Consider the following 13,297-nt stretch of genomic DNA (forward strand, 5'->3'; position numbering starts at 1 on the left):
GGAGCTCCCAGAGAAAATCCATGTATGCCATGGAAAAAATGTTCAAATTCCATACAGACAGCACCCGTAGTCAGGATGGAACCTGGGTCTCTGGTACTGTAAGGCAGCAACTCTACCGCTGCGCCACCGCGCCACTACTGTGCCGCCACTGTTGAGGCAGATACGATAGTGACATACAAGAGACTTTTGTTTCGGCATATGGATATGCTGGGAATGGAAGTACATGGAATGTGTGCATGCAGATAAGTGTTGGTCTTGGCACCATATTCACAGATATTGTGGGCCAAAGGGTTTTTGCTATGAAGTTCTTTGTTCTCTGGAGTGCTACCAACTCCATAAGCACATAAAAACGTCAAAATGTAATCACAAAGCACTCAAAAAAAGGGCACGACTCAATTGAATTTCTAGATCCTGATGTCATTGTTGTCACTCGTGTTCTTGGCCATTTCTTCATAGGAAAATAAACAGCAGTCACCCATGCAAAAACAGATTACAACCTTTATCAACTATCAAACAAAGAAAAGAAAAGGACAGGTTTTGGAAAGGATTCCAATGTCCTTAGATTTTATTGGTATTGAAAGTATGATAAAGGATTCCATGTGCACAAATAACAACTCAAATTAAGGAGTAGTTATGTAGTAGATTTGGTGTTAATTTAGATTGACCATACAAATAGGGAAGTTTGATGGGCCGGAACTTGCTGCTAACTCAATATCTGTAATGGTCATAATAACTATATGTAAATTCTGTTACAAGTTCTGAAACGTGATATTATAAAAACTACAAATTATTTATAAACTAAACGCGAACCGGCGAATCAGGTTTAGAAATGTTTCAGAGGAGAGAATAGATGTCTTGGAAGCACCTGCAGTGTTATTGAGCAATTGATTTTAATATACTGAGGGATTGTCAAATAAAACTGTGGTTTATCAAATAAATAGATGGTCAGCTGAAACTGCATACAATTCCAACATCTTGTACACAGCCGATTCATCGAGTAACAAGACTTTATGTACATGTTATTTATGAATGAGAGTGACAACCCCTAAAACAGGTGCTTGAGTTGTCCTTTGTCGTGTTGTACTCCACAGATGACCGGCAGTTCCGCAGATGACAATTTGTTCAAAGGAATGGCAAACATGCTTGATGAAAAGGACAGAGAAGTGTCTGTTATCATTCAGAAAATCTACACTCAGCACGCAGGTATGTTAGATATACATAACTCATGCAAAAATAAATCCCTTCTTTTTCTGGATTTCTCTTCTTCCCCTGAAGCACTGGACTTTATCCCCAATTTTAATCCAAGAGCACTTTTCCCATGATTTATAGAGTAGGCACAGAAATGGGCCCTTTTGGCCGCCTTGTCCATGCTGATCTTTTGCGTTTCACATTTGCCTGCCTAACATTTGTATTCTTCTCATACTTTCATAGTCATACAACATGGAAGCAGGCCATTCAGTCCACCATGTCCATGCCTCACAGTGAACACCCATCTGTATTAACTCCATCCTACAGTACTTGGCCCATAGCCATCTGTATGTGGGAGTTTCAAGTGCTCCTGAATGCACCTCGACTTCTGTCAGAGACTCTGCTTCCACCACTCTCTTAGGCCTTCCAGGTACTCACCACTAACTTGGTCAAAAAGATCCCCCTCAGATCCCTTCTTATTCTCTTATATCTATGTCTAGCTACATTTATCTTTGATAAGGGAAAACATTTCCTGCAGTCTTTACTCCTCGTAATTTAATATCTCAATCTTGTCCCATCTTCACCTTCTCGGCTTCAGTGAAAACAGACCGAGCCTTATCAGTCTCTCCTCGGAATTGAAATGCTCCATCCCGAAACAAGATCCTCGTGAATCTCCTCTGCCCCCCACCATTTCCAGCACATCCTTCCCACCTTGTGGTGAGCAGACTTCATGCAGTCCCCCTCCAGATGAGGACTGGCCAGCTTTTATAAAGTTGGAGGATAAACATCCTTGTTCTTGTATTCAGTTCTCTTACGCCTTCTTAACCACATTATCCATCTGAGCTGTCACCTTCAAGGATCTTTGGCCTTGTACATCATGTCTGATCCTTCACACTCCCTAGGACATTACCTTTCATGTTCCATGTCCTCGCCTCATTATACTGAACTTAAAGAAAGGAGACTTTGAAGGTATGAGACGGGAATTGGCTAGGATAGACGGGCAAATTATACTTGAAGGGTTGACAGTGGAGATTCAATGGAAAAGATTTAAAGACCGCATAGATGAACTCCAAAAATTGTTCATCCCTGTCTGGCAAAAAAATAAAACGGGGAAGGCGGCTCAACCGTGGCTGACGAGGGAAATCAAGGATAGTGTTAAATCCAAAGAAAAGGCAAATAAATTGGCCAGAGGAAGCAGCAAACCAGAGGACTGGGAGAAATTTAGAACTCAACAGAGGAAGACAAAGGGGTTAATTAAGAGGGGGGGAAAAGAGCATGAAAGAGTTTGCGAGGAATATAAAAACTGACTCAAAGCTTCTTTAGATAAGTAAAAAGGAAAAGATTAGTGAAGACAAATGTAGATGCTGGCTCGAAGGGCCGGATGGCCTCCTCCTGCACCTATTTTCTGTGTTAGGTCCCTTACAATCAGAGACAGGTGAATTTATAATGGGAAACAAGGAAATGTGACTAGTGTGCCGCAAGGCCCGGTGCTGGGACCCCATTTATTTACAATATCTATTAACGATTTAGACGAGGGAATTAAATTAAATGTGACATCTCCAAGTTTGCGGATGACACAAAGCTGACACAGTGTGAGCTGCGAGGAGGATGCTGTGAGGCTGCAGGGTGACCTGGATAGGTTAGGTTAGTGGGCAGATGCATGGCAAATGTAGTATAATGTGGATAAATGTGAGATTATCCACTTTGGTGGCAAGAACAGGAAGGCAGATTATTATTCGAATGGCGTCAGATTAGGAAAAGGGGAGGTGCAACGAGACCTGGGTGTGTTTGTACATCACTGAAAGTAAGCATGCAGGTACAGCAGGCAGTGAAGAAAGCTAATGGTATGTTGGCCTTCATTGCGAGAGGATTTGCGAGAGGAGGTCCTACTGCAGTTGTTCAGGGCCCTGGTGAGACCACACCTGGAGTATTGTGTGCAATTTTGGTCTCCTAATTTGAGGAAGGACATTATTGCTATTGAGGGAGTGCAGCGTAGGTTCACCAGGTTAATTCCCGGGATGGCAGGACTGTCATATGATGAAAGAATGGGTCGACTGGGCTTGTATTCACTGGAATTTAGGATGAGAGAGGATCTTATAGAAACATATAAAATTCTTTAGGGGTTGGCAGGCTAGATGCAGGAAAAATGTTCCCGATGTTGGGGGAGTCCAGAACTAAGGAGTAGGCCATTTAGGACTGAGATGAGGGGAAAAAAATTTGCCCTGAGAGTTGTGAATCTGTGGAATTCTCGGCCATAGAAGACAGTGGAGGCCAATTCACTGGATGTTTTCAAGAGAGAGTTTAGCTCTTAGGGCTAAAGGAATCTTGGGATCTGGGGGGGAAAAGCAGGAAAGGGATACTGATGTCAGCCATGATCATATTGAATGGTGGTGCTGGCTCGAAGGGCCAAATTGCATACTCCTGCACCTATTTTTCTATGTTTTTTCCATGTTTCTAATCTATGCCAGGTCCCTATAAAACAATGTAATTAGTTGCATTCCACCTATTTTTCTATGTTTCTACTCTGGGAACAGAACGATGAACTTCTTTCTGCAGCTTTTATAGGCTCATTAATGTAACAAATAAATCTACAATAAACAATAATACAATCAATTATCAGTTATATCAAGTAACTGGACTATAATAGTGCAAGCCGAAATACATAGTGCAACCCTTATACAAAGTCCAAAGTAGTCTGGTGCTGAGGTAGGGTTGTGGTTGGAATTGCACAGTGGAAGATGCAGTTCTTGAACCTGGTGGTACAATTATCAGGCTCCTGTAACTTCTTCCCAGTATTAGTAGCGAGATGAGAGCGTGTTTGATGGCATTAGATGCTTTCTTGAGACAGCGCTTCCTGTAGATCCCTGCGATGGTGGGGAGATCAATACACGTGATGGACTGAGCAATGTTCACTACTTCCTGCAGCCTCCTTTGCTCTTGCGTATTCCAGTTACCAAACCAGGCCAAAAAGCAGCCACTCAGTAAGCTCTCCACTGTACACCTGTAGAAGTTCGAGAGAGTATTCAGTGACTTGTCTAATCTCCTCAAACTACAGATGCTCCTTGACTTACGATATTTCGACTTTACGATGGTGCAAAAACGATACACGTTCAGTAGAAACTGTACCTCGAATATGCATTTTCGACTTACGATATTTTCGATTTACGATGGGTTTATCAGAACGTAACCCCCATCGTAAGTCGAGGAAGTAAAGGTGTTGGTGATTGCGTCAATATAATGGGCCCAGTACAGGTCATCAGAGATGATTTGTCAAGTTGCAACATGATTTCCCAACGTTTATATTCAATGTGCTGACCTATGAAGACAAGCGTGCCATATTCTACACCTCATGCCATAACCCCCATTCCCTATTCCAATGTTGAAGATTTCTTGGATGCTGCAATAACATTTCAAAAACATTTTTAACAACTTCAGAATATATCAAAATGCTTCACAAGTATTAAAGTAAGTTGTTGATGTTTAGTTATGTTTCAATGTATCCATAGGCTCTCTTATGTGACTGTCCATTAAGGCAAGTGACGAAGATAGAGTTGCCAACAAAATAACCGGTATTGAGGATTGTTAACACACAGTTGATAGCAGGAACAATAGCAGAATATTAAATATTCTATTAAAGAATATTTAAAATCTTACACATGACAGGTATAGTTCTTAAAGATAAATTGACATTAATAAGTTAGCATTTCCGTTGGCATATCAACCCCTCAATCATATAAAGAGTTATAGAGTTGTACAGCATGGAAATGGACCCTTCGCCCCAACGTGTCCATGCCAACCAAGATGCCCCATCTAAACAATCCATTTGCCGCAGTTGGCTCATATCCCTCTAAAGTTTTCCAATTCCTGTCCTGTCTTTTAAATGCTGTTATAGTACCTGTATCAATTACCTCATCTGGCAGCTCGTTATATGTATCCGCCACCCCCTGAGTGGAAAATTGCCCCTCAGGTTTGTATTAAATCTTGCCCCTCTCACCTAAAACCTATGTCCTCTGGTTCTTGATTCCCTTATCCTGGGTAAAAGACTCTCTGCATTTGCCCTCTCTATTCCTCTCCTGATTTTCTACACTGCTATAAGATCACGCCACAACCTCCTGTGCTCCAAGGATTAAAGCACCACTCTGTTCAACCTCCCCATATAGCTTAGCACCTCAAGTCCTGGCAACATCCTTGTAAATCTTTGCATTCCCTGCAGCTTAATGACATTCCTCCTACAACTGGATGATCAGAACTGCACACAGTACTCCGAGTGTGGTCTCATCAAGATCTTGGACAACTGTCCAAACCTCTGTACTCGATACCCTGACTGTTGAAGGCCAGTGTACCACCCAATCTACCTGATACAGTCTGTGACCTTTTTTGGAGTGATTACAGAACCTAGAACAGGGCAAATGTACAAGATAAAGGTAGATCAAGAGCCCAAGACAAAAAAAGGCATTTTTATTGATTTATTTTTGTTTTCCTCTTTAGAGAACCAATCCAGGGAAGATTTATTGAGAGGATTACAGAGCCTTCTCCATCCAGTGATCGGTACTCTTTTTGTGGGTGAGTCCAGGAGACTTCATGATATTTTCCTATTTTTAATCCATTACATTTTCCGTAAATATTTTTGAAGTAGGAAAAAGTCTTACTTCCTCCATCAACTCAGTTGTCAGTTATCACATGGTATTTAACAATGTCAATTTGTTAAATTGACTAGCTGGGCCAAAGAGCTTGTCTCCGTGCTGTACAGCTCTACGGCTATTGGTTTAGGAAGAATATCATTGTTTAACTAAGAAAGCAAATCAGTTAGTCAGAAATTTATGACAAAGAAAGAGGCCATTTGGCTAATGTTTGTACCGATCATGATGGGTCATGATGCCAATTTATATTACACACATGCCTGTATGTGGTCAAAATCCCTCAGTTCCATGCCTGTTCATGTGCCTGTCTAAATGCTTCTAAAATGTTGCAACAGTATTGGCTTTCATCACCTTCCCTGACAGCGCATTCCAGTTATTTCATCTGAGACTTAAAGTAGTTGAGGGTGTGATATCTGTTCCCACCAGAGAACAGTGCACCAATCCCAGTCTTCGTCTTATCTTGTGAAGCGCAACACAGTCACCAGAGTTTTGTTTGGAAATGAACTACATTTTTTACCTTTTTGCTAAACTGTATTCACCAGTATAAAGAAATAAATTAGGACCTGTTTTGATCTTATAACCCTGCCCATATTTCATGTCCATCAATCAGAAACTACAAATAATTTAGCTGTTTAATTTTTTTTTAATGGTCATAATTCAAGGATCTGAAAGAACTGATTGTGTTTATAGGATATCTGAACATGGAAACATTGCTGTACGTTTGGGATCAGCACATCATTGGCCTTGGTCATCCTTCCTACAACTGTCTCCCAGCGTTCTGCCTGGCCTTTATTCTTTTGCTACGAGAACATTTACAAATTTGTAAAACGGTATGTAAGGGTTACTGCAGCTACCCAGTTGAAACATAGTGAATTTAAGAGATATTTGCAAATGTCTCCCTGACAGCATTGAACTGTCTCACAAACATGATGGAGTAAACTTTCTGACGAACTCTCCTGGGAGTTTGAATGAAATGCAAAGTAGCCATGTCACCCCAGCCTATTTTCTGAAGAATTATGTTTGTTGTTCATTTGCACAATGTGGGTGTCAGTGGAAAGGCCAGCATTGATTCCTCCCTGGTAGGGAGCCATTGTGGCCAGTGATACTACCTGATTTCTTTTTGTAGCCTGTTATAGTGTGTAAGCTTTGCAAAAATCTACAGGTATCCGTGTCAACCCCTGGGGACTCCAGATTGGTGTGGAATTCCCTCTTGGCATCTTCCATGGCTCTGCGAAGGTTGTTGGTAGATTTCTTGCAATGCTTGGGATTGTTTGATTTGAATACTGCACACTTAAATTCACTCTGAATCATCAATCAATTTCTCTCAAGCCAGGTGATGTGGATGTAGTTCTAAGATCACACGCTGCTGAATTGACAAGTTTACAGTTTCAGAAAGTGATCAAAGAACATTTCTACTCAAACCTCTACAAAAGTTTAACCAAGCAGAACACTGATGTATTTACGTTACTGGACTCAGACCGAGGTGAGTTCTCATGGATCTTGATCATTTTCACATGCCAATTGCCCCTTCAAACAGCATAGTAATTTGTTTTGTTAAGTTATGAAGAATTATTAGATTGGTGTAGAGTTGCTAAACTTTTTAGACTGGGGTACATCTCCAGAGGAGTTCGGATGATAAGCCTGAATGCAATGAGTTTGTTTACTCAAACCAGAAATTCTCACTGTATCATATTGTGTCAACTTTGGGGTCACCAACTGTCCCGTATTAGACGGGACATCCCGTATTTTGGGCTAAATTAGTTTGTCCCTTACGGGACCGCCCTTGTTCTGTATTAGTAGGGTTGCCAACTTCCTCACTCCCAAATAGCGCCCCACGTGACCTCACCCAGCCAGCGGCCACGTGCTCCTGCTCCACCAATGGCGGCCGCAACCCGCCTCCCGGCCTGGGCGGCCACCATTGGTGGAGCGGGTGCACATGGCCGCTGGCTGGGTGAGGTCACGTGGGGTGCCATGGTGATGTCACCTTTTGTCCCTTATTTGGGAGTGAGGAAGTTGGCAACCCTAGGTGTACCATTGGATCCATTGTTTGCTGTCACACATTTTGCAATTCCAACCACAACAGAGCAACCAATATCAACAAGCATCCAAACACCATGTTGATGAACAGTCATTGACTTGCGGACGGAACTGAGCTGCCAGAGGAGGTGGTTGAGGCTGGTCCTATAACAACATTTAAAATCCACATAGACAGGTACATGGATAGGGAAGGTTTAGAGAGATATGGACAGTCTGTCTGTCCCTTCCTTCTTTGTTGTCTTAATAGTATCTGTTAAATATATGTTTTTAGTGTTCTTTAGCTTGTTTTATGTGGGGGGAGGTTGGGGGAAACTTTTTTAATGTCTTACCTCGACGGAGATGCAATTTTTTTCCGTATCGTATCTCCGTCCGCACTGCGGCCTAACATCGAGGAACTGGCGGCCTCTGCTGGAGACCGACCTCGGGAGCTCCAACCGCAGGAGCCTGCGGACTTTAACATCGTGGAGCTTGCGGTCCCTGGTTAGAGACCGACTTGGGGAGCTACAAACCGCAGGAGCTTTGATTGCCCCGACCACGGGAGAATAAAGAGGAAAAAGATTGGACTTTTTTGCCTTCCATCACAGTGAGGAATGTGGGGAATCTGCTGTGGTGGATGTTTATGTTGACTTTTATGTAGTTGTGTGTCTTGTTGCTTTTTTTTTTAAATGGCTGTATAGTCATTTGCATATCACTGCACCTTTAAGTGACAATAAAATACATTTGAAACCTTTGAAATCCAGGCAATGGCTTAAATGGGGCATCTTGGTCAGTAAGGACGAGTTGAACCAAATAGGATGTTTCCGTGCTGTATGACTCTATGACCCTTCTCATAGCTAACACTTGCTAATCAGTCAAGATCTTTGTGAATCTCCAGATCTGCACACAGTTCTCCAAATGTGGTCTCAGCAAAGTTTTATACAGCTGCAACATTCCTTCTGGACTTTTATACACTTCAACCGATGAAGAAAATTATGCCGTGTGCTTTCTTTGTTAACCTATCCATTTGTATTCCACCTTCGGGGATCAATGCACTTGCATCCCAGATCCCTCTGTATATCAAGGCTCCTTTGTATTTTGCCAATTACTGAGGACATAGGTTTAAGGTGCAGGAGAACAGTTCAAAGGAGATTCATAAACCTTCACCACCTGGCTTAGTACAAAGGACCACAACCTGTCAAGTTATGGACCATAACTTAAGATGACAAATTACATTAAGCTACATTTTCAATCAATATGAACACATTAGCCCAAATGGTCTCCTTCTCTGCCACAATTGTTTTATATTTTTACACTTTTATGAACGGCAAGGAATAGTGCAAAGTTACATTTACCATTTTGTTGGTAAATAAACAGCATTTTATACCAGCTGTAATTCAAGCAATTCAACTTTGAATTTCTTTTCAGAAAAACTTCCACCTGCATGGACTCATCTCTTCAGAAATCATTTGCCGTATCGATCCCAACCAAAAGAGAGGCGACAAGCCAGGTAACGATACTGATACAACATATGTACGTACACTAGGATCAGGGGTGCAGAAGGTGGTGGCATCCTATTGTAGCTGGTGGAATGAAGATGTGCTGGATGCAGGGACTGATAAAATGAATGGTGAGGATTAGGGGAATTCCACTTCTGGGGGGAAGTTGGAGTGAGAGCAGGTGTGGAAAATGGAGGAAGTGGGTAAGAGCACTGCCAACCACAGTGGGCGGGGGGAAGTCCCATTCCTGTAAATGAAGGGCATCTCGATGCCTGGTATTCTGGTGTCAACGGCCTCACCTCAAGAACAGATGTGAAGAGATGGAGAAACTGAGAGAAAGGGACTGCATCCTTACAAGGGACAGGGTAGGACAAGGTGTAGTCGAGGTTGCTGTTGGAGTCCATGGGTTTGTAGTAAACATCCGATTGTTTATCTTCTGAGATGGAGACAGAGAGGTCAAGTAATGGGAGAAAGGTATCAGATGTTCATAAAGGTGGCATAAGGCATACTTACCTTCATTGATCGGGGTGTGAGTATAAAAATCAGAAAGTCGTGTTGCAACTGTATAAAACTTTTGTTTGGTCACGTTTGGAGTATTATGTGCAGTTCTGGTCATCCCATTACAGAAAAGATATGGAGACCTTGGAGAGAGTACAGAGAGGTTCATTGGGAAGTTGTCTGGAATAGAGAGTTTAGCTAGAAGGAGAGATATCCATTATGATTTCTTGCTGCAAGATAAACCAAGCATTATGAATGTATGAAATCTCTTGGTTCCAGCTATAGCAATTTTTAATCAAAATATAATGAAATAAAAAATAGAAAACCAGTGTACTTTCATTTAACTCCGTATGCCTTTGATAGGGAGCAACTGGATGCTCAGCATCTGCAGAGCTTGAAGGAGGCAAAGCTGACAAAGCAGAGAGAGGATGAAGAACAAAGGTAAGATGATGAGTTTTAATCGGGTCCATTCCGCCAGATTGGAGGCCTCTTATTTCTATAAGAGGCCAATACCCATTTTAGGCATTTGACTTGAACTCAAGCAGACATTTTTCATGTGTGCAGTGGTCAGGAGAAGTAGGTTCATAGAACTGTTTTAATAAACAGGCATAACATCAATGGACATTCCTAGGCATCCATGAAGGGAAAAGGTTGGTTTAAATGACTGTTAAGAAGATAGTCCCGAGTTAAGAGGATAATCCGAAAGTCCCGTTGAGGTTCGCACTTCATCTAATTGTTCCACGGCCGTAAGAAGTGTCCCATAGATTGCTTGTGAAACCTTTACCAACAACCCTCCTGAAAATATACCTTTTGAAAATTCTGGCAATCCTAAAAGTAAAGACATGGAAACTGATAACTAATCAAATGTTGCTACAGGACAAAAGAAAAGAAGCTTCAAAGACTCCTGGAGGAGAGTCAGAGAATTAATCAAGAACAGAAGATTTCATTTGAAGAAAAACTTTGCCAGGTACACAAAGATGGAATGCACAATATCTGTCCATCGGCTGAGTGTTTTCTTCAAATTTCATAATTTCTCATTCATCGGTTATAATTATGGGCAAAGATTTTCATTGCATGTGCTTTGTAAATCTTTGTGTTCGATCTTCTAGTTCTATATATGTTCTAATATTAATACCATTAGAAAGGTTACCGGAAAACCAAATTAATATCAATAGGGAATGCAACAGATAGATCATATCAGATTAATTTATTGTCATTCCCTGTTCACATGAAGCTCACAGAGTAAATAATCTATGTACACCAATGATAGATGCAACAATCAATAGAACAATAAGTGCAAAACAGCAGAATGTGCAAGTAGTGCAATCTGAGGTAGTGAAAAAAAAAGAAAGTACAAGTGAATAACCTAATGAGGGAAAGCTAAGGGTAAGATTATGTGGCTGCCCCTCTGGGAATAGGGTGATTGAAGTGATTGATTCAGGATTGAATAGGGTGATTTAAGTGATTGAGCATTGGGGAAGAAGTTGTTTTTAAGTCTGGATGTCTGAATTTTCAAAGCTCCTGAATTTTCAAACTCCCAGAAGGTAGAAAGAAGAAAAAGGAATGGCCAGGGTGGTAGGCATCCTTGATGATACTTCCTACCTTCTCAATGCAACGCCCCGTGAAGATGGACAGGATGATAGACAGGAAGTGATGAGCCTGTGATGGACTGGGCTGCATTCACCGCTCTCTGTAGGTTCAGGCGGTCAAGGGCAGAGTAGTTGTCACACCAGGCTGAGATGCATCTCGTCAGAATACTTTCTATTGCATATCCGTATTTCTACAGCAGTTTGTGTTTGCTCAAGGTCCCAGCACCTGCAGTCTCTTGTGTCTCCAGAATTTTAGGGATGAGCTTATTCGGTTATCATGGAGTTGAAGGGTGTGCTGTAGCATTCTGATGTAGGTGTTCTTATTGTTGAGGTGATCCAGGGCAGATTGTAGTGCAAGAGATGGCGTCCTTCATAGACCTAATTTTGTTCACGATTTGTAAGGGGTCTAGAATTTCCGGAAGACTGCACAAATGTGAGCCATTATAAATCTCTCTAAGTATTTTGTTATGGTCATTGTTGGAGCTACTGGGCAGTAGTCATTGATCACTATTTTTCTTGGAGACGAGAATGATGGAGGTTCCCTTGAAGCAGATGCAGACAGAAGACTGTTAAAGTGAGGTCAAAAATTATTTCAGAACCTGCCCAGAGTCTCCATCCTGGCTACTTGCCCATTCACTAACCTTGCTGTATCTATTTTCAGACTTTTTCTATCCTCGTCACAATTAACCTTCTCACCTGGTTTTGCATCATTAACACTCTATCCCTTTAAGCAAGCCATGTAAATATTTCAAATCCACCAAATCCAGCCAATATACACTCCTACATTAAAGACATTCACTACCAAACAATCGATGTTACCATTAGAAAATCATCCAAACTAATCCTTGGTGTTATTAGTTCAATGAATAATTGGGTTCGATTGAGGAACAGTACCGTTTTCATCTACTTTATTTTCATACAGGAACGGCACCTTCAATATGAGATGCAAAGAAAAGCAGAAGAACAAGTCAATCAGTTGCAAGTTGAAATGAGGCAGGTGATGCAACAAAGACAGGTAATGGAAAGTTAAATAATAGATCTTTTGATGCAGATGGGGCTTGGAATATAATATACCAAAAAATATGAACCAAAATGGCACTATGCAGGACACTGTACTTATTATAGGGCCTTATTATTGTTGCCCGATTATTGCTTTCTATTTAGAGCAGAACAGAAATAGGTACATCAGCTCATCAGATCCATGTTAACCTTTTTGCCCATCTAAGATAATCCCATTTGCTCATTTTTGATTTGTGTCCTTCTATACCTTGCCTATTCAAGTCCTTGTCTAGATGTATCTTAAAAATGACATTGGCAAACAAGATTAAGGAGTACAAGATGATTTATTAGAAGCAACATAGCTAGGGAAGAGTAGAAATCTGTATGTAAAGCCATGAACTGGTTAGGAGGAGTCAGGATGGTCTGAGCAGGGGAAATTCTATCTCACTAATCTGACTGAACTTTAAGGTGGAGGGGAAGTAAGACCCCTGGAGTTATACAAGACAGACACAAGCCCTCCAGCCCAATTCATCCATACCGACCAAGATGTCTATCCGTCCCATAAGCCTTTTCTATCCACGTGACTCTGCAAATTTCTTTTAAACACTGTAATTTTACCCACCTTAATATTTTCCTCCATATCCCCTTCACCTTGCATATGACAAGGTTGCCCCTCAGATCCCTTTTAAATGTTTCCCATCTCATCTTAAACCTATGCTCTCCAGTTTTAGACTCCCTTATCCTATTTTTTTTTTAAACTGACCCTCATGTTTTTGTGTTCCTCTGGAAGCTCACTACTCAACCTCTAACACTCCAGGAAAGGAAAATACAATAAAGAACAGTACAGTACAGGAACAGCCCCTTTGACCCA

The 13,297-nt window shown here is 41.4% G+C and overlaps 1 protein-coding gene across 3 annotated transcripts in view; it reads left to right on the forward strand.

Moving 5' to 3' along the window:
- LOC144606241 (uncharacterized) overlaps nt 1-13,297 on the forward strand; it is a 68,083-nt gene that overhangs the window by 41,459 nt on the left and 13,327 nt on the right. For all 3 annotated transcript variants that reach the window (XR_013548931.1, XM_078422150.1, XM_078422151.1), the window contains 8 exons: nt 1,092-1,203; nt 5,677-5,751; nt 6,519-6,658; nt 7,158-7,311; nt 9,270-9,351; nt 10,202-10,279; nt 10,715-10,805; nt 12,350-12,442. Coding sequence is in view for 2 of the 3 variants with exons in the window: in XM_078422150.1 (XP_078278276.1) it covers nt 1,092-1,203; nt 5,677-5,751; nt 6,519-6,658; nt 7,158-7,311; nt 9,270-9,351; nt 10,202-10,279; nt 10,715-10,805; nt 12,350-12,442 (825 nt within the window). In the remaining variant the exon portion in view is untranslated. The remainder of the gene's footprint in view (nt 1-1,091; nt 1,204-5,676; nt 5,752-6,518; nt 6,659-7,157; nt 7,312-9,269; nt 9,352-10,201; nt 10,280-10,714; nt 10,806-12,349; nt 12,443-13,297) is intronic.

The sequence above is a fragment of the Rhinoraja longicauda genome, chromosome 26 (genome assembly GCF_053455715.1).
Source record: "Rhinoraja longicauda isolate Sanriku21f chromosome 26, sRhiLon1.1, whole genome shotgun sequence".
NCBI lineage: Eukaryota > Metazoa > Chordata > Chondrichthyes > Rajiformes > Arhynchobatidae > Rhinoraja > Rhinoraja longicauda.